The sequence below is a fragment of the Gadus morhua genome, chromosome 8, assembly GCF_902167405.1.
Source record: "Gadus morhua chromosome 8, gadMor3.0, whole genome shotgun sequence".
NCBI classification, from domain to species: domain Eukaryota; kingdom Metazoa; phylum Chordata; class Actinopteri; order Gadiformes; family Gadidae; genus Gadus; species Gadus morhua.
This window is the reverse complement of record NC_044055.1, coordinates 4,238,058-4,258,732: the sequence shown is the minus strand read 5'-3', so window position 1 is coordinate 4,258,732 and position 20,675 is coordinate 4,238,058. Positions and strand designations below refer to the sequence as shown.

The 20,675-nt window shown below is 49.2% G+C and overlaps 1 protein-coding gene across 1 annotated transcript; it reads right to left on the bottom strand.

Annotated features, from left to right (window-relative positions):
* Positions 1-2,362: 2,362 nt before the first annotated feature.
* LOC115548602 (uncharacterized) lies at positions 2,363-20,664 on the bottom strand. The gene is made up of 11 exons (XM_030363350.1): positions 20,240-20,664; positions 19,883-19,980; positions 19,651-19,777; positions 18,532-19,361; positions 11,822-12,256; positions 10,989-11,049; positions 9,592-10,491; positions 6,970-7,293; positions 6,612-6,703; positions 6,043-6,121; positions 2,363-4,894 (listed from the first exon to the last, which is right to left on the bottom strand). The coding sequence occupies exons 1-11, from the start codon at positions 20,505-20,507 to the stop codon at positions 3,936-3,938; spliced, it is 4,173 nt and encodes a 1,390-aa protein (XP_030219210.1). The 5' UTR covers positions 20,508-20,664; the 3' UTR covers positions 2,363-3,935.
* Between the last annotated feature and the right edge of the window lie 11 nt (positions 20,665-20,675).

Genomic DNA, 20,675 nt, shown 5'->3' with positions numbered 1-20,675 from the left:
AGTAGGAAATGTCAACCCAGTTGAATAACAGATGGATCAGCCTACCAGTTTTGGAGCAGTCCACTGAGTAGGCTGGTAGGTTGAGCTTCTTTTGGCTAATCACCATGACAGCTGTTTGGGAACAAACCTGTCATTAAAAAGGTGATGAGAGTCAGCTGTTAATGCTGCTCGAACTTACTCGTTGAACCCTGGTCTGCCAAAGTAGGTGACTGCTTGATCCCCTTCTGAAAGATTTATATTTATATATTCTTCACTATATATTGAACCAGCGATAACTAAACGTAAGCCACCTCTGGTAGACATGAACTGTGAGCTGTCTAGTGACTGGGTAGATCGAGAGGAACTCGGATCCGCCAGCATTTTTTGTAAAAAGGCACATTTTAATGCTGTTTGTCCGCAAAAGATGAAGTATCCCGATAAACAAATTGTTTTTCGTCAGGAAAAATTGCGTGAAAGGTGAATTCAGCGTAAGGGGAATCGGGTTCAGAAGGAATTTCAACCTTTAATCATGTCGGGGCCTCAGATTACGCCAGGCTTAGTAGGATGTTCGACCGAGGGAGGGGTGAAGTGTGCTATCAGTCGCTGAAAGCACAGCTCACTCCTTCCTTTATATACTGTAAGGTTTTATACTGTTATGTCGGGGGTGTATGTAATTGGTCTGCCTCTGGTTCGTTCAGACACAACCAGTTATGGTGTGGGTTGGATCTAGATTCGATCCGGTTCATCTGTGTTTTGAACCAGATTACACTCCTGTTGAAGAATGTTGCGATCGTATCGAGTCTTCTCAAAGTGCCACCTTTCATGGTGAACGGATTAGACGTTAATGAAATAGCTTTGTGATCGATGAGTCTCACCTCGTATCACCACAGCCGACCCAGTGAATCTCTGGAGGAGAATTGAGAAAACTAACATTCCGGCAGATTTGATTTAATGAGCGCTCTGCATTTGAAACGGGCCATGATTCATATGCGCACATTTGGGATTCATAGGGGCTGGATAAGGGCTACTAGGCCTACTGTGAATGCACGCAGTAGGATAATATAAAAAATATAAAGTGGATGTTTGTCAAACCTGATGCAATGTTTTTATATGCAAGTGTTTTTGGTATCTGTATCTATCTCTTTATCTGATATATCTAGATCATTTCAGAATTGCCTTCACTTTTATAGAAATGCGATGTCCTTAAAGTCCCTAGGAACAGCTTGAGTTTGCAAGGGAGTCAAAATAACTTAATCTCCAAATCTAAATGTTTTGGATGCCCTGGGTGCTGATTGATCCTCCAGGCCACAGGAGCTGGCTGATCAGTCATGAGCCGTTCAAATACTGTCCACTTGTGACATCATTAGTGGCATAATGCACTCCTCTCTACTAGTGGGAGGGGCTAAGAGAAATTGAGCTCATGAGAAATGTTTTTTTTTATAGCTTATCGATCCTGGAAACCGCTCGTCGTATGGGCTTTAAGTGACTCGTACATATAAGCTTTAGCCTCTTTAGGCCAATGATGTGATATATTTACTGTTCAAGGAAACACAGTGTACAATTGACAAATTTCATTCTTTTGTTTGGGCTCCCAAAGATGGAAATGTGGTACTTGTTGTACTGCTTGTGGAAGCACTTTTTTTAAATTATTTTAGAGGTTACAACTACCCTTTATATAAATGTGTGTCTATTCTTAAGCACTTTTAGCACTGTAATGTTAAGTTCCGAATATCCTTTTTTGTATTCCATACTTAAAACGATTAGGAAAAGACTAACGATGGGAGTTGCCCACTAATGACATATTAAACACAGAATAGTGCTGTCAAAATATTTGGGAATAGATGGTTTAAGTACTGTGTAATATATATTCTAGTGTCAGTGTTACCATGAATTGTATTCTGGATGTATTGGTAATTAAAAAAAGGTATTAAAGACATGTTTGTACGTCGTCCTGTTTCATATTACACCAGCACAGTAGAACCGGGACATGGATACGTCAAGTTATATTTGTGTGGTTCATCCTGAGGTCTGTGATCCCAGTACAGCCTTCGTTGTCAGTGAGGAGAAAACGTCCAAGATGCCTTTTGTGTTCGTTGTGGCTACCTCTTTGTGGTTTAATGTTTGTTCTATGTTTTACGTCCTGGCACATAAAACTAATACTTAGCATTGTGTAGCATCCTGTCCTAGCTATCTTTGTTGTATACAGGGAATGGGTGAACCTAGTGATTGTTAGTGTTTGGCACTTGGTTCTATGATCATCCTTACCGTACCGTACCGACGGTATATTGTTTCTCCTTCTGAAAAATGCACAACGTAAGTCGCTTTGGATAAAAGCATCTGCTAAATGCCTTAAATGTAAAAATAAATGTTAACGAAGCATTAGTGGTTTATAAGTTAGTTGGCACTTAAAAAAAAGAGTTTATTAATCCCAGACAGGAAAATAGGCTAACAAAGAATGTAGGGTTTCAGCCCGGTTTAAAGGGTATATTTAGAATGTCCAACACACTCTTAAGGGTGCAGTGTGTAAATTGAGGGGCAGCTAGCGATGAGGTGCTTAAGACCCCGTCCCCACCAGTGCTGATTGGGCTAGATTTCCGATCTGGCAAGACTGCCCCACACATCTCTCCGTTTCCAAAGGGCCGAGGAGAAGCTACGGGGGCCAGTTGGTACGTCCAAAATGATGTCAACATCCACTTTAGACTGACAAGATTTATAAATTGTATGTTCTCGTTATTTAGTCTGTAAAAACTATAGATCATAACTTACAAGTAGGATAGCGATTATAAAAACAGTCTCTGGAGCCGTTGGTCCATTCTGGGCTACTGTAGAAACATGGCAGGCTCCAAGGAGGCGGACCCCCCCCCCCCCCCCCCACCCCCGTGTGGATATAAAGGGCTCATTCTAGGGTCACAACATGATTCGTATTCTCATGGGATAATGCACTACTAAAAACAACATTTCCATTTCTTCAGAGTGTTCGGCTCGATGCAACTCGAGTCTTCCCACTGCTTCTTTAAGTCTTTAAGTGGTACGTTTTCAACCGTCCCCTGAATGGTCCTGGCGAACCGGTGCTGGTTCCAATAGCGCATTTCCACCGGAGGGTTCGGTTCGGTTTTGCAAAGGTGCGGCGCGGTTCGCGTTTCCACCGCCAAAAGTGGGCGTGACCCAGACTGGGCCGTACTGAGCCGTACTTGTTTCGCGCTCGTCTCCAGTACTCCTCCGTTGGGGTACTGAGATGCCTGAAAGGGTGCTGGCAAGTTCGAGCTACACGCGCTGTCCCTTGATTGGTCGACAGAATCGTTACTTCCGGGTGACATGGGGATAAAAACAAACACAGAGTACCCGCGAGGTATTATTCTGGACAATGGACATGTCGCGCAAAACTTTAGCTTGGTCGAACAAGGAGGTGGAGACGTTCCGAAACTGTTGCTGGACGACTTCCATGCTAGCTCTTGGTTTAATGTGTTGCGTTCCTCTTTTCCGTTGTTTTTATTGAGCAGGCTACTGTGTCGCGCTGCTAAGATGTCACGATGTTTAGGTAGCTGTCGCGCCGATCGACATCAGAACTGAGCTGGGCTATATTGCCCCCTCCCTACCGGACTGAGGCGAACCGAACCGCACCCTACGGTGGAAAAGCGCCATAAAGGTACGGGTCGCTACTAGCTTTGTATGGGCGGAGCCGTCAACACTGCAGACGTTCTCATCCTGGGTCGGGTCACAGGGGCAGCAGCTCCAGCAGGGGGCAGCAGACTTCCCTTTCCCGGCCCACAGGGGGGGGGGGGGGGGGGGGGGGATTCCGAGGCGTGCAGACGGTTTGATCCGTTAATCCCGATCATTGAGAAACCATCATTAAACCACCATCGGACGGCACCTCGCAAAAAAGTACTCCCATGTTTTAGGTCCAAGCCAGGTGTGGACTGGCTTTTAAAATCCCCCCGTGCGAGGTCAGTCAGGGGTCACTGGAACATGGCGGGCAGCTGCTTGTCGGCGCCGTGCAGCACCACGTGGCGCCGCAGGTGATTGGCCGAGATGAAGGTCTTGTTGCAGTACTGGCAGGTGAACTGCTTGCAGCCCGTGTGCACGCTCATGTGCACCTTGAGCGAGCCCGACTGGGCGAAGCGCTTGCCGCAGTGCACGCAGCCGTAGCGCTTCTCGCCCGTGTGCACGCTCTGGTGGCGCTTCAGGTTGCTGGAGTCGGAAAAGCGCTTGCCGCACAGCGGGCAGCTGAAGGGCTTCTCGCCCGTGTGCACGCGGATGTGCGTCTTCAGGTTCTTCAGGCACGCCAGCGTCTTGCCGCAGAAGCTGCAGATAAAGGTCTTCCCCTCGGCGGGGTCGTCGCGGGTACTGTAGGCCCCGCCCCCGCCGCCGCCGCCGAAGCCATCCCAGTCGTCCTGCAGCACGAATGCGCTCGCCACCGCCGGTACCTCCTTCCTGCCGGCTGTGTCGTCGCCGGCGGCGGACGACGACAGCGGCGCCGCCCTGGGGCCGGGCGGCGGGGGCTCGGGGCCGACCGCGTCGCCGAGGGTGAAGGGGAAGCGGAGGGGCATGTCGGAGGGCGGCGGGACGCCCAGCCGGCCGGGGCCGAGGGCGTAGGAGCAGCCGGGCTCCTCCTCCTCCTCCTCCTCCTCCTCGGGGGCGGGGCCGGGCAGCAGGGAGCAGCGGGGCGGGGCCTGGGGCTCCTCGTCGTACAGCATGCAGTCGTAGCCGCCCGCGTCCCGCTCGCCGTCGGCGGGGACCAGGATGCCCTCAGGGCGGGGCCGCGGGGCGGGCGGGGGGGCCGCGGGGGCGGGGCCGTCCCAGGAGCACGGCCCGTCGCCCACGTCCTTCTTGGTCTCCACTTCCTGTTTGGCGAGCGGGGGCAGCAGGGCTTCTGCGTCGGGGTCGCCGTTGCGAAGGAGGTCGTCGTGGAAACCTTCTGGAACCCAGAGGGGAGGAGCCAGAGTTTACATTCAGCGCCTCTTTTGTTACCGTGGATTAGGGCTTTGACTTTTGCCCAACAATCATATTTGAAGTTTGATTGTTTATTAATATTAATTAGAGCTGTCAAGCGATTAAAATATTTAATGTCATAGTTAACTCTAATTAATCGCGATTAATCGCAAATAATTTTTCTATGCTAAATATCCCTTGATTTTTTTGTCCCATAATTCTTCTCATTTTAATTCTCTTATCAACATGGTGAAGTGCATCGGCTTGCCTTGTGCAAATGATTTTTTATTGATAACAACATTGGCATATACACTGATCAAAACAGGACGATACAAAAAAAGAGCCTATAGTGCAATTAAACGACTGCTTTCAACAAAAGTCATTTGAACATAGCAGTCAGGCTACTGCTTCATTGTTTTGAGCCAAAGAAAAAAATTTTTTTTTTTTTTTTTTTATAAAGTAATTGCGTTAATCGCGCGATAAAATGTTTAACGCCGTTAAATTTGGTTCGCGTTAACGCCGTTAATAACGCGTTTAACTGACAGCTCTAATATTAATATTAGAATATATTCGAATATTTATTAATAATATTTTGACCATTAAATGCCTTCAGTAAGACCTGGATTGGGCTTCGAGGGGGGTTTGTTTACCGCGTTGCTATGGTTACCGGTCTTGCGTGTTTAGGTTTCTAATAAATCGAATAGACTGCGTCAGGTTCTCCGACGTCTCTCCCTCTTGGCCTGCCCACAACAGGTTCAAATATTAAGGGCTGCCTAATATTTGTTCGAATTTTGTTTTATTTTTTGATACTCTAATTATATTTGAATAATTATGTTCGGAGTCAAAGCCCTACCGTGGATGTTATAATAGCAGTGCTAAATGTGGAGACGTGAAGACTTCGGCTAAGAAGGACCCTCAAAGGTCATACTAATATACTATATATGATACTTGTATACCAGTTCTTAGCTCCATTATGGATGTAGTGTGAGGGCGCACTGTTTCGTGTGACAGAATTGTTCGTGTGACTTTATATTTATGGGGGACCCCCCCCCCCCCCCTCATCCTCTTAATATAGTGATGTAGACTAGGGTGCTGTGGGTGCTAGCGGGTGAAGAGCGCCGTGCTTCGACTCACTGTCTTGCTGCCAGGGCTCATCCTCCTTCTCCACCTTGATGACGGGCGTCTGCAGTTTGACGGGGTTCTCCGGCGACGCCTGGGGAGAACGACCGAGGCGTTTACATTCAGGCGACGCTTTCATCCAAAGCGACATGCAACCGTTCATTCACACCGACGGCGGCGGTGTCAGCCAAGCTAAGGCGACAGCCAAACGAAGGCGACAGCCAGCTCGTCGGGAGCAGTCGGAGTGAGGCGTCTCGCTCAGGGACACCTTCACACTCGAAACGACAGCCTCCCGGCTACCGTCCACCTGCTCTCCCTCCGGAGCTCCTGTCACCACTGTGAGATTAAGCCTCTGAACCCTGCAGGTCGTACAGGTTATAATGACCACGCTTTCAGCGGCTGTCATAAGCAGACTACACCAATCCCAGACATGTGAACAGCTCGAGGTGACTCGGGTAACGTGTGTTATCGCTCTCATCCTGTGGGGAAAGGCGTCGACGCAGGTCACGTGATGGTGGGTGTGTCGCGTGTAGTACATTAACACCCTACACACGGTGAAGGCTGCAGAAGGTGACCCCCGGTACCTTTCTGTGCACGCTCTCCTGCCCCGTGTCCCCGGACGCCTCGGGGTCTCCGCACAGGAGAGGCACCTGGGCGGTGACTCGCGGCAGCTCACCTAGAACCACAGGTAGATGGTGAACAGACTGCACCGCATTTCTAACCAGCGGCCCCTCAAAGCGGTTTACAACATCGCCCAACATTCACTCACTGACGGCGGTGTCAGCCACGCAAGGCGACAGCCAGGGTGAGGTGGCCAACAGAAGCAGAGAAGCGAAGTGAACCCACCACAGTCGCAGGGAAACCTACCCACACCATGTTTCCACAGAATGGTTGTGGTCTAGCTACTGCGACCATCACAGCTTCCCCGGTCCAAACACTCACCCCCGTGGTGCCGCCTCAGCTCGTGGCCGAGATGGGACGCCCGCGCGCGGCTGCTGGCGAAGACGGAGCTGCCGACCCCGGCGGAGCGCAGGGCGGACACGCGGGCCACCTTGAGCTCCATGAGCCGCAGCTTCCTTCGCAGCGACTCGTTCTCCTTGTGGCCGCGGGAGATCTCCAGGTGCAGGACGGCGTAGCCATTGTCCACCAGCTCGCAGATCTCCGCCACGGCCGCGTTGGCCAGCACCTCCATGATGGAGGCCAGCTGGGCGTGCAGCTCGACCGGGGTGGCCGTCTTGTTCATGGCCGTGGTTGTCTTACACTTATCTTAACTAACGGGTGTCCGTGGTTGGTCCACGACGGTATGGACAGTTTAATGATGTGTCCCCCAGCGGAAGTAAACAATGCCCCCCCTAGTCTAACCAGGAAGTGAAGGAACGGAAGGATTCCGGCCCAGTATACGCATGCGCGACGATACTGCGGTGCGTTTTACTTTACTACGTGGATGATTTAATATTCCTGAAGATTACTTTATTGGCCCAGGGGGAAATGATTCAATGAAATAAAATGCAACATCGATTGAATTTAACAAAATATGTAAAATTGTAAACTGAGTTGTAAGGCATTACAAATATAGAAACATGTGCAGTACATAAGATATAAACAATTAAATAAAATGTGAAAACATAGATGTTGACAATTTATGCCCCTATATAAAATATACTAGAAAGTGGCGGAATGGTAAAGCTGTCAAACAGCCATGTAGCTTTTTACAAATACTTGATGTTCAGTACTCATGGTGCTCATGACCCCCGCACCCATGAGCTAAATAAACAATTGCATCATAGTTGTACATCATAGTTAACATGTAAATAAACCTCTAAATATAATGAGTGGGCCAACAAGCAGCGTGTGTGTGTGTGTGTGAACTCATATTGAAAACCCTCAGAGCCAAAATGTTGAATCTCTCTCCCTAAAAATTAATTATATTATAAACATGAAAATCCATTGAGCAGTTATAGTTGTGATATCTATTACTCTTGTGTGCGGTGAAGTAATGATATAGTAAGGTAGGCCTATCTCTGAAACCGCCCCACTTTGGTTCTACTTCATGAAAATTGTACTAAAATACAAATTTAATGGAGTGTGAGTGTGTCAGACGGTAAGAGGAGGTGAAAAAAAGAAGTATAGTAAGGTATGATATAGTAAGGTAGGCCTATCTCTGAAACCGCCCCACTTTGGTTCTACTTCATGAAAATTGTAGGCTACTAAAATACAAATTTGTATTGTGAGTGCGTCAGACGGTAAGAGGAGGTGAAAAAATGAAGTATTTGGCATATTAAATACAACTTTTTGATTATACTTTATTAACCTGGATGGATAAAAAGGACAAAACAATACACGGTCCTTCTAGTGGCAGGGACAACGTCCCTGAACATCACGTATAGATTCCAATATGACCTCTGAACACTAAAACGCAACCAACTGCTTCTTCCAAACAGCATCAGGCCTTGTTCAATTGGCAGCCATCTTGGCTCCAAACACTCATGCTGCGTTTTATTATCCATCCGTCTCGGAGGTCCGAGGACGTTGCCTAGCGACACGACAAACACGCCCCTTTCCCTCGGACGGCGAACTCGCCGTCTCGGTTGAACTCAGTGGTGGCCGAGCAAAATTCCGAGACAGAATTCAAGATGGCTGCGCCCATTGTGACTTGAAGTATGAACTGTTTTCATTGTGCTTGGACCGCTTTGGTGGTTTAAATGGCAATTTTTCATCACTCGTATTACTGCAATACCTTACTGCGTCCGTATATCTGCCTATGGCCTGTAGCCTACTTATTTTGGAGCGTTTGGTATTCTGCCAATGCCACCGCGACAACAGCTTTCCGGGTGGCGTTGAATGTTTTCCTCCAACGAATTCACACCCTTGGTGGATTAATTGAACGCGGGACTCTGCATTCAGTCGCCGAATCAGCTGGCGTTTAGAACCAAGATGAATGCTAGTTAAACAAGGCCCCACAGGTGTTTAACTTACTTTCTCGGAAAACAGTTGGTTCAAAAATCAACCCTTGACAAGAAACGTCAGTATTGCTAGAATAAAATTGGATCAACACAAGTTGTCCATAGAGATGATTTGGGTGTCAATATATATAAAAATCTACATTAAAAGTATTTCAATCCAAAAATGACAAATGCATTATGTAAAAAAAAAAAGTAAAAGGCTACATTTTTTTAAAAACATAGATAGAAACTTTGCATGGAAACGCATCATCTATGTTTTGGAACTCAGCTTACTGGAAAGGTCTATTAGGAGGGAAGTGCTGCCGTGATGTTTCCAACCGCTAATAAACCAAGGCTAACATTAGCCTTTTAACAGAAAGTAATCACGACAGCTCGCCGTCTGGATCGGACCACCGGACCAGCGTTTCACAACGAGACATTCCTCCGAGTTGTCTCAAACCTCTAACAACATCAGTCTTTCAACAGAATAAATCAACCCCAACCTGCTAGCCAACACAGCTATCAAGCAGTCTGTTAGCCAGCCAGTCCTCCGTGCCACAGTTCTCTGAACGTAAAACGTAATCCTAGCGGGCGGCTGCACGTGGTTCGCAGTTGCCGCCTCAGCCCGTGCCGTGGTACTTCTTCATGTGCAGCTTGAGGCTGTACTTGACAATGAAGCTCTTGGAGCAGAGCGCGCACGTGAAGGGGCGCTCGCCCGAGTGCACGCTGAGGTGGGACTTGAGGTGGGCCGACTGCGTGAACTTCTTGCCGCACTGGGGGCAGCTGAAGGGCCGCTCCCCGGTGTGGATGCGCATGTGGACCTCGAGGTTCTGCGACGTGGCGTACGTCTTGGTGCACATGGCGCACACGTAGCGCTTCCCGCGCGCTCCCGCCGGCAGCGGGCCGCCGCCGCCTGCCAGCTGGGACCCCGCCCCCCCGCGGTACGCAACGAAGCTGCCGCCGTTGCAGTCCTCGAAGTCGAACGCCGAGCTGCTGCCCTCCGAGAGATGGCCGCCGTCGGCCGAGGCGCCGTCGGCGGCGGCGTTGGTGATGGAGCCGGTGACGCCGATCAGCTTGAGCCCGAAGGCGTCGCCGCCGGCGTCGTAGTGTTCGTGGGGCTGGAAGGGCGCGGCGTACGACTGCTTGGATTTGTTGGTCCACAGGAGGCTGAGGTCTAGCTCCCCCCGGCCCTCCAGGAGGGAGGCGTCGTCCAGGCCCCCGTGGGCCCCGTAGTGCCCCCCCATGGCCGGGTGGGCCAGGTGGTCGGCGTGCTGGGTGTAGGAGCAGGCCGTCTCGTCCCCCCCCCCGGAAAGGCTGGAGCAGCCGGGCTCGCTGGCGGGGGAGGCCAGGCTGTACTGGGGGCCCGCCCTGGGTCTGACGGGGCTCCTGCCCCCTCCCTGCTGCTGCTGGGGGTCCGAAGACGGCTTGTGGTCATCACCGTCCACCTCACTTCCTGCCGGCCAGGGTCGCTTCCTCTTCCGGCTGTGCTTCGTCGCTCGCCCGTCCTCCGATGTTTCGGTGACTGGGAGGGAGGAGGAAGATGGAGAGTTAGACGGAGGTAGAGGCAGAGAGACGGGGAGAGGGGGAGAGAGAGAGAGGGAGGCAGTGGGAGGTAGACGGGTGGAGGGGGGAGAGAGAGAGGGAGGTAGTGGGAGGGAGACGGGCAGAGAGGGAGGTAGAGGCAGAGAGACAGGGAGAGGGGGAGGTAGAGAGACAGGTAGAGGGAGATGGGGGAGGAAGAAGGAGAGAGACGGGGAGAGATGGAGGCAGAGGAAGAGAGGGAGGTAAAGGCAGAGAGGGAGTATAGGCAGAGTAGAGGGAGAGGAGAAGGAATAGAGGGAGGCAGAGGCTGAGCGACAGGTAGAGGGGGAGACGGGTAGAATAAGAGAGACGGACGGGGTGAGAGAGAGACCGGCGTAGAGAGGAACAGAGAAACATAGGTTCAAAGATCCAGCGCAGCGATCTGCATTATTGAGAAGAAGCCGTTTTTAAGATGCAAGGCGGCGATTGTGAACGCACCTTCCTCTAAACTGTCGTTGGCGTCCGAGTCTTCATCCTTGATCAAAACCACGTCCGGCAGCTGAACCAGAGACAACACATATTCTCAAATATATAACATCATGGAGACAGCTTAACTAGAACACAATAACACACTATAACCGAAAAGACCCATTTAAATACAGAACTCTATATGCGAAATTGATGGTTGATGGTTGATGGCAACTAACACCTGTCGGAATTAGTTGCCATATATTTGAAATTGCAAGAAACTGCTTTATAGTTAAATGGTTTATAGTGCACCAAGCAATGTTTGATAATCGATGACATGCTATCAAAAGACATTCACCCGTCCCATAATGTATAATACCTCTATTATGGGTTATTGTAGCTGTTTTCGACATTATTCTACCATAAGATAAGAAAGAAAGTAGCACAAATAGATTGAGTGCACAATTTCCATTACATTTTTGAGGGGTAAAAGACAATCAATGTAATAACAACATTCTGTTGCACACTTCTGCTGCAAAAGTGTATAATTTTTTTAACTCCACAATGCCACTGAAAGGTGGGCTATTACAACTGGTGGAAGTTTGTTAATGATTAATTTATGTCCTTTTTTATGTTCGATTATTAGTAACACACCAGATTGACAACATACCAGATTATAATCTAATGTCTCAAGAGGCGCTGAGGGTATCTATATGCAGAGTGGTTTAACTGCACATATATATATAGTATATCTACGATCAAAACCCCGGTATCGTTCAGATAACGAGTCAAAAATAACATGCATTGCATGCGTGTGTTGCATGTTGTTAAGCACAGATGATAAGAAGCGGGTTGCGTTGTACCGTCTTCTCCGCGTCTCCTTTCGGCGCCGCATCTTCTGCGCACGACGGCGCCTGCACCGTGCCGTCTGCCGCCGCGGCCGCGGCAGCCGCCGCCGCGTTGCCCCGCACGATGATGGACTCGATGAGGTGCAGCTTCTTCTTCAAGTCCTCGTTCTCCTTGTGACTCCTAGTGATCTCCAGCTGTAGGACGGAGTAGCCCTCGTCCACCACCTCGCAGATCTCCACCACGGCGGCTTTGGTCAACGCCCCCATGATGATGGACAATTGCTCCTGCAAAATCTTGGAATTCATAGCGGCGTTTGCGGGCATGACACCGGGAAAACGGAACACGGTACTCACACGGTACTCACACGGTATACGCGTGAAATGCACCGTGCTGACCTTATTATCACTGGCTGCTGCCGGTGATCGACTCTCTTTGGATATCAAAGCTGCCTATCTCTCGACTACAAAGGAAAATACTTGTTTTTTTTCTATTTCCAGGTTCCGCATTTGCACGATTTTCACAATAAAAGTCCCCTCCGGTTAAGGGTAAGGGTTAACTGCTGTATGCAGCCGTGGCGTGCACGCGCTGCTGGTAACAAGGTCAGTTTTTCCTCCATATAATTCTATGTAGTAAGTGAAGTGCCGTACGGATTAATATTTCATCCGAAAATATCAATGGATACAAGCTTTACAACACATCTACAAATATGTATTTTGTGCTTCTGAATTTCCATGATACATTTAAAGGTCCCATGGCATGCTAGTTTATGGATGCTTATGGTGTTACTGGTCACTTAATACAGTAGCCTATTTGAAGACGTTCAAGAAATTCAGCCTTGGTGCAGAACTACAGCCACAACGAGCCAGTCCCACAATGAGCTTTACACAAACTTGCCGTTTTTGGAGGCGGGTCAAGGTGGAGGGTGGGGGTGTGGCCCTTAGCAGCTTGCGACCACGGTACCATGAGCTAGTGTTCACAGTGGATGTAATCGTAATGGCTCGGATTCATACTATCATCCGGAGGCGCACACAGCTTTTGGCCGTGTTCTGTAAATATTCTAAAACACGGGTGCTCCGGCGGGAGTCCTGGAGCTCTATATCTAAATAATATCATATTATACGCCAATATCATATAAACATTATCACGGCCGAAGGCACATGTGACTCCAGACGATATTATGAATCTCAAACGACTGCGTCAGATTCTCAGACGTTTCTGGTTCTTCCAAATCCACATCACTCTGAAGTAGACTGAACCGCGACATGGAGGAGAAAGGGATTGTTGACCGCGATTGTGTCCCACCGGAGCCCGCTGTCGAGGCACCACTGCCTCGGCAGCGGGCAGCGGCATAGGTGTCAATTCCGCTGGGGACACGTCCCCACCAGTTTTCGACAAGATTAATTTTGTACCCACCACTTGTAAAAAAATAAATAAAACTTAAGATGAATTATTATGGATTATTACACGGGTCTTCTCAATGTCGCTGAACGCTCCGTTCACTTGCATGGGCTCTTCACAACTTCCCTCGGCGAATTATATTTGATAATTGATAATTTGTCAATTATATTTGATAATTCAATCCATTGCTCAGTATAATTGACCGCTGTCAAGGAAAACAAAGGACTTTTGGCTTCTAATGACGTCTTTGGTATTACTCATAGTCCGGTAACCTGTCATCCCCAGTGTCTTCGGTTGCTAAGCGACATCAACTTCTTTGGCGTATTATTCCTCTGCTGATCAACACTACAAATGCTGGTAACAAATAAATTGTAAAAGTATGTACCAATACTCTTTGGCTGGGATGAGGCATCAGAAAATCAAGTCATTTTAGCCTGAATACATAGGTAAAAAGCACCAGAGTAGGTTGCTAGTACCATGGACAGTATCAGAACCTGTTGAACTAAATGGATGTTGTAGGATACACCATGGGATGCATCTGCAGACCACTGCCACATAAATTAAGGTAAGACGAAATATGTATTGCTTAAGATTTGCTGGTGCCGTGGCGAGGTCTTTTGTGTTTTTTTCACTCAAGTGGTTGGCTGTTTTAACTTGCAATTGAGAGTCGGTGGAGTCAGTCTCTTGTTGACACAAAGTGACCTTTGGTCATTCTTGCTTTGCTTGAATTCTGGAATAATTGTGGGGGGGAGTTCATGAGTTTTGGTCAGAATTACTGATGTAGGCTAGATTGGATGGAATGACCGTAATTTTGCTGCACTGTGATTTCCAATCAGTGTTCTCCTGACAGCATTGCCATTTGGGTTTGCAGCATTCTGCACTTGAGCTTCTTCCAGGTCTTTCTGAAGTGGGTCCAAAGTTATACAGCACAGCTACTGCAACGATGACGGTCAGGGTAGTGCCCACTTTTGTGCAGAGTCCCTCTTGTATACATGGAATTCTCCGCTTCCACACACCAAATACTCTCTCTATTATTCCTATAGTTTGAAAGTTGGAGTAGATGTAATTTTTCTCTGCCGGGTTCTGAGGGTTCAAAAGAGGAGTCGTCAGGTAGGGGCGACATGCATAGCCATTGTCACCCACTAGGCCAGGGGTGGGCAATTAATTTTCCCATGAAAAACAGGGACTGTTGTGGAGGGCCGGACCAATAGGCTGAATTGAATTCAGCTCAATATTAATTTGATCTCTTTATAAAAATCTAGTCTGTGCTTGGCTTGAACAAGTGCACTGAAGTCAGGTTAAATGTTTGAGGTGGATATGCGCAGGACAGCTGACAGGTGATCATCAGTGAGAGAATATCTGCATCCTGATTTGTTATACTTCATCACTGAAAATGTGAGAGAAAAGTAGGTCGATCCTTTTTGGATCGACCTAACTTTAAAAGTATACAAAAAAAAAAAGTATTCTAAGTCAATACTTAGAAGAAGAAAGGCTAATATGCCCAGAGAAAGGCATTTCTCTGGGCATATAGCTAATATGCCCTTTCTCTGGGCATATTAGCGCAGTGGAGTCCTCTAAACACTCTTTTCCCTTCAAAAAATGGGGATTTTTTGGGCGATTTTGTGGGATATCACAAAGCTGGTCTTGGCTGCTGCATCCCTGGATGTGCAACGCTTGGTAAAACAGCCTTGTTTGCTTTCGCAGTTTAGCTAGTAAAGCTTCAGATGTCCGTGCCCGATCTGCATCAGTCAAGTTGTCGGATTTCTCTGCGTGTTTAGTATTGTAGTGGCGATTCAAATTATAATCCTTTAACACAGTGACCTGTTCTCCACAAACTAAGCACACAGCTTTACCATTGACTTCAGTGAAAAAATACTTAGAAGTCCATGTTTGGTTAAAAACTCGGCACTCTGTATGTGTACTCTGTATTCACGTAGGCGCTAAATTCTCCTGTGAGCTCAGTTCGTGATCAGTTCGTGGCTCGTGGACGGGGTTCTTCTTCTACTTATTTTTAGTTGCGACTTACAACCAGAGAAGAGGAAGCTGCATGCGCGCACAAAAAAAGAGACAACAAAAGTCGCCTTCATAATAAAAGCAGTGCAGTTCTATTCTAATTTTTATTTTTTTTATACAATGATTTACGTTTGATTGTGAACTCCCCAGAGACCTCACGCGGGCCGGTTAGAAATGGCCAGAGGGCCGGATGTGTCCCGGGGGCCGTACAATACCCAGGTCCGCACTGGGCAGTCCCTCCAGAAAAACGCAATTATGCGATCGCATAATTCAATGCATAATCAGCCAAAGTCTGCATAATCATGCGGGGGCCGCATTTTTTCAAGTTTGCCGCACTTTCACTGCATAAATTGCAGATTTCCGGGCAAAATATGCGGGGCTTGGATGATTTCATAATCCCTCATTTTCGTTGCAAAAAAGTCACATATATCTAAAAAGTTGAAAAATGTTGCGTTTACTTTACACAAGAGCAGCCATTTCCCCCTGTTGCCATGGGATCTTTATGAAGTAACGTAATTACGCGTCGTGAACGTCATCGAAAAGCAGAATTTCTCGCAAGTTCCCGCATTTTTTCGCCAGTTCCCGCAATTTTTGCAAGTTCCCACAATTTCATCGCATAAAATTGCATAAATATGCCTCATATTTGATCGCATTTTCTAAGAAAACGTGCTGCATAATCAAGGATTTTTGTCCGCGACAATCACAAAAACACGCTGCATTTTTCTGAAGGGACCATGGATGTCCCCTCCTTCCAGCAGTGCACAAAGTTGATTGTTGTCAAAGATAAGGCTGTCGTGTGTGGATCCTGGCCATCTAGCAACACAGTTTGTGATCCTCCGAGTCATACCTAGCCCGAGACGACGACCAAAGGATCGAATTTGTTTTCCATCATAACCCCCACTACGAGTATCGTTGTGGAAATACCAGAGACGTCAGAGAACCCGACGTGTAGAACAGTTATCCATTAAAAAAGAAGTGTGCGACACTTGCGTTACAGTGTGTGTATTCACACACACACACACACAAACACACACACACACACACACACACACACACACACACACACACAGCAGAGAAGGTAACATGTAACGCCATTTCTAGCTATTGGGGGACCATAGGCAGGTTTTGGGAACTTATTATTGTTAGAAAACCTCAACAAGTTAAATTAAATTAATTAAATAAATATCTTTTGTAACAACATATTTATATGAAATGTAAATTGGCTATTTTGTTATTTATGTAATTATAATTGATCAACATTTTCCCACTTGGGTCCAGTGACACCAGTAAGGAACTTCAGACGAAATCCCCAAAACAATTGGGGATTCTTATTCAATATTGTTGTAAGCACTGTTAGGTAGTGTATCTTACTCATATGTTAGAGAGGGAGCTCTGTGTTTTCTGGACAAGAGATATTCCATAAACAAGATCACCAAGAGAGAGTGAACACTTTAATTGAAAAAGTAAAGTTTAATCTATCATACTTTAAATGAACATAATTACAATGGAATATAGGTTAGCTAACCTACCTTTTGTGATGTAATGCCTAACCAGCATGTCAAGGTCAAAATTTCTAAGATCATTTGCGAGTTTGCATTATTAGCCATTTCGTTGTTTTACTCATTCATACAGCATTCAGTCACCCTTTGATCCGTTGGAACAGACCATTTGCGTAAGCACTGTAGGGGTGCTTATCAGTTTCCAGACCACAGCCTAATCAGAACAATGGACATGAGTGCTGTCCTGGTGTTGTACGCATTGAACTCAGCCAACTACAACCATCTCACAAACCTTTTACTCATGTCAGACACATTTGATGTCCCTACAGTATGTTGTGATTTATTTCTGCTATCTGCCCCCCATTTGCTTTGTTTTGTCATATTTCTTGATTTCTTTGATAAAACATCAAGAAACAGTATAAGGGAATATGCTTGGGCTGAGCTCTAATTTGATGACTAAAACTGCCCTTTCCTGCCCCCTAGTGTTCAAAAATCAATATATGCTGCTTTAAAAGGCAATCAACTAAAGCTGGATTCTGTTTGTCAACAAATGTCCATTGGGGCTTTACAAGATTCTGGTGCATTTTCTAAAACATTTCAAGCATAGATAGTTATTAAAACATGGCATGTATGGAGAAGTTAGTCATTGAAACCTTAGTCTATTAAACTAACAAAAACATAGACTGTCATACCTCCTGCAGGGATTTGCCAAGGTACATGGTGCTGGTCAAGATACAAGCAAAGACGTACAATGAAAACATGATCATTTGTGAGATTGAACACTTTTAATGTGATACGTTGGTTCGTCCAACCAACTGCTGAACACAGACATGCTTGGCAGATGTGTGCTGCTTGCTACAAGAGCCGGTAATATCCAGAAGGAGCCGGGATCACTCCGGCTCCTCCGTGAGGTAAGGACTTCCACGGATCACAGAGTCAGTATGCGATGTCCCAGAGAAACCGACAGCTGCGTCATAAACTGGCCGACACACTGGGAACAACTAAGGGTGCACTCACACTAGGCCATCTGGCAGTGGCCGTTGGCCGTCGCAACTGTGGCCTGGCCACGGTAGGCTCTTGTACATACGTCATCACGTCGTAAGTAACACGTCATCACCAAGCGTCCGCTGCATGGACCATAATAAAGTCTGCCGCCAGTCAGAGTTTTAACAACAATGGACAACAACACAGAGAACACAGTTCGCACTTTGCTGAGTCTGTTGCTTATTTGGATATATGTTTACCGTTTAATGGGAAAGAAGGCTCATCGCCTTTATTATGTCCGTGGTCGTCGCGTGGACTATACGTCATCCAGCTCAGGTTGCGTAGCCGTGCGTGTGCGCGTGTCGGCTCATTAGCATCTGTACCGTAGCGGCCTGTACCGTAGCAGCACACCTCTCCCAAGTGGCCAAATTGGCCTGGCCTGGCCAGACTGGCCACACTCACATGGGCAGATTTGAGCACGGTTAGGTGTGAAAACGGCCATGGCCACGGCCAGATGGCCTAGTGTGAGTGCACCCTAAAGTACATAGAATATCTTTTCTAGTTAAGGTCACTCGTTTTTGAAAAAAATCTGCCAAAGGCCATAAACATTTTAAAATAATTAAATAAAGGAAAGTAACAAATTGAGGTTGAGGTCCGCGAGGGGGGGGGCCTCCATTCCAAAGAGTCCGGTTACGAACGTGGGGCCCACACGTCCCTGCGTGGCGGGCCCCATTGCACCTGATCCGGTGCCACGGGGAAGGGGGGGGTTGGTGCTCTCAGAGCTGCATGTCCTCCACACGGGCTCCGCCCCCCCCCCGCCCTCACGGCACTGGGTGGTGCTTCTGTTGGTGGATTCTCAGGTTTTGCTTCCCGGCGAAGCGCTTGCCGCAGTGCTCGCAGGCGAAGGGCCGCTCGCCGGTGTGCACGCTCTGGTGCGTCTTCAGGTGGCCCGACTGCGTGAAGCGCTTGCCGCACTGCGCGCAGCTGTAGGGGCGCTCGCCCGTGTGCACGCGCACGTGCGTCTCCAGGCTGCGCGACGAGGTGAAGCACTTGCCGCAGTACGTGCACGTGAAGCGGCGGTCCCGACAGAAGCGGTTGAGGTCCAGGCCGTCCATCTTGCACGCCGCCGCCGCCGCGCCCGGCCCCCCCAGGGACGCGGGGAAGGGGAGCAGCGTGCCGCCGTGCTCCGGGGCCTTGTCCTGGTGCTGCGGGGCCCGCGGGTCGGGCTTGAGGTAGGGCCGGGGCCCCGGCCCCGACAGCAGGCCCGGGTTGTTCCACGATGAGCACATCTCCAGCTCCATGTCGTACGGCAGCGAGCTCATCAGGGACAGGCCCCGCTTCAGGTCAAAGGTCCCGGGCAGGGAGTGCGGGCTGTCCCCCGGGGGCCCCAGGAGGTGGCCGGGCTTGGGGGCGTCGCCGGGGCCCTCGGGGTAAGAGTCAGACGCCGGGTCGAAGGCCGCACCCCGGGAGTCGTCGTCGTCGTCGTCGTCGTCGTCGGGGGCGCGTCCGGGGGACGGCGAGTCGCCCAGAGGGGGGCGGAGGTGGGCGGGGTCGGCATGGGGGTCGGCGTTGAGGGCGTGCTCCCACGGACGCAGGCTGGCGGGGCCCGAGGAGGGGCCCTCCTCGCCGTCACTTGACTCCAGAGGCGGGGCCTCCGTACCTGGAAGACAGACAAGGACGTGTCAACACACTCGCTGCGCCGCGTCTGATTGGGTGTTTGGAGACCACGCAGAGTTAGCTCAGCTAACAGAGGAGTTCACAGTATCAGTGAGTTACATTGTAGAACGGAGAACAGCAAGTGGTGAAGTGTTTTGTGGGCAAACGTTATCAGTTATTTTGCCTTAGCGAGGACCACCACGGCCAACACTGGTTCTTCTGGGTCCTGGTACTGGTAAAGGTTTGGCGGTCGTAGAAGTGGGTACTGGGGGGGACAGAGGTGCTTTGCTCACCGTCCTCGCTGATGAGGAGGTCCTCCTGCTCCTCGCTCCTGCTCTGCTCCTCCCCCGGCGTCTCCTCCTTGATCAGCACCACGTCTGCCTCCCCTCTGCCCTCCTCCTCCAGGAGTAACGCGCTCACCTGACACACACACACACACACACGCACACAAACACAGAGTGGGGTCAACTTCACAGAAGTACAAGAAACATCTGAGGCTTGCTCTCGAGCTTGAATCCCTCGTACCTCTTTAACGGCCAAACTCCTCTCGGCCGCCTCGATGGCCGCCTGTCTGCTGGCTTTTGTCCTCCCGGCCGTGGGCAGCTGAGCCAATGAGCTTCTTTCTGTGTCAGCAACACACAAAAGCACAGTCCGTGAGGGGACAACAATTGATGGACAGGAATCAGTTCACCTACAGTTCAAGCCGCTGATTCACAACTGTCGATGTGCGATGCGTTGAGAGTCACACACACACAAACACACACACACACACGCACGCAAACACACACCTCTATCTCTCACTCTCGTCACTCTCTCTCTATCTCTGTCTCGTCACTCTCTATCTCTGTCTCGTCACTCTCTCTATCTCTGTCTATAACTCACCGCCGGGGTAATTCACCGGTCCGACGGCCTCCGGAGGCGCGTCGTACCCCAACATGGCGAAGCTGCCCCGGTGCCCACGGGCGATGATGCTCTCAATGAGCTCCAGCTTCCGCCGCAGCGCCTCGTTCTCCTTGTGGCTGCGGGAGATCTCCAGCTGCAGCACGGTGTAGCTGTCGTCCACCAGCTCGCAGATCTCCGTCACCGCCGCTCGGGTCAGCGACTCCATGATGGACGACAGCTGCGAGTGGAACGCCTTGTAGTTGGTCATGTTTCCCAACCTGCGATCCGCGGGCAGTAGCAGCAGCGCGACGATGGGTCAGACGGCGGTCCGCCGGGTCGCCCCGCGGCCAACGGGGACAGAGCTGGTTCTGGGACGGGTTAAAGTGACCCTTTGGCCGGCCAGGGGACGACGTTGCGGCAGTCCGTCTTGTTTGTT

Bases quoted from the DNA above. Each gene is read 5' to 3' on its own strand.
- LOC115548602 (XM_030363350.1), bottom strand. From the start codon at position 20,507: ATGACCAACTACAAGGCGTTCCACTCGCAGCTGTCGTCCATCATGGAG. The intron at 19,981-20,239 runs GTGAGTTATAGA...TTGCTGACACAG, and splicing joins ACCGGTGAATTACCCCGGCG to AAAGAAGCTCATTGGCTCAG. The intron at 19,362-19,650 runs GTGAGCAAAGCA...TCTGTCTTCCAG, and splicing joins CCTCCTCATCAGCGAGGACG to GTACGGAGGCCCCGCCTCTG.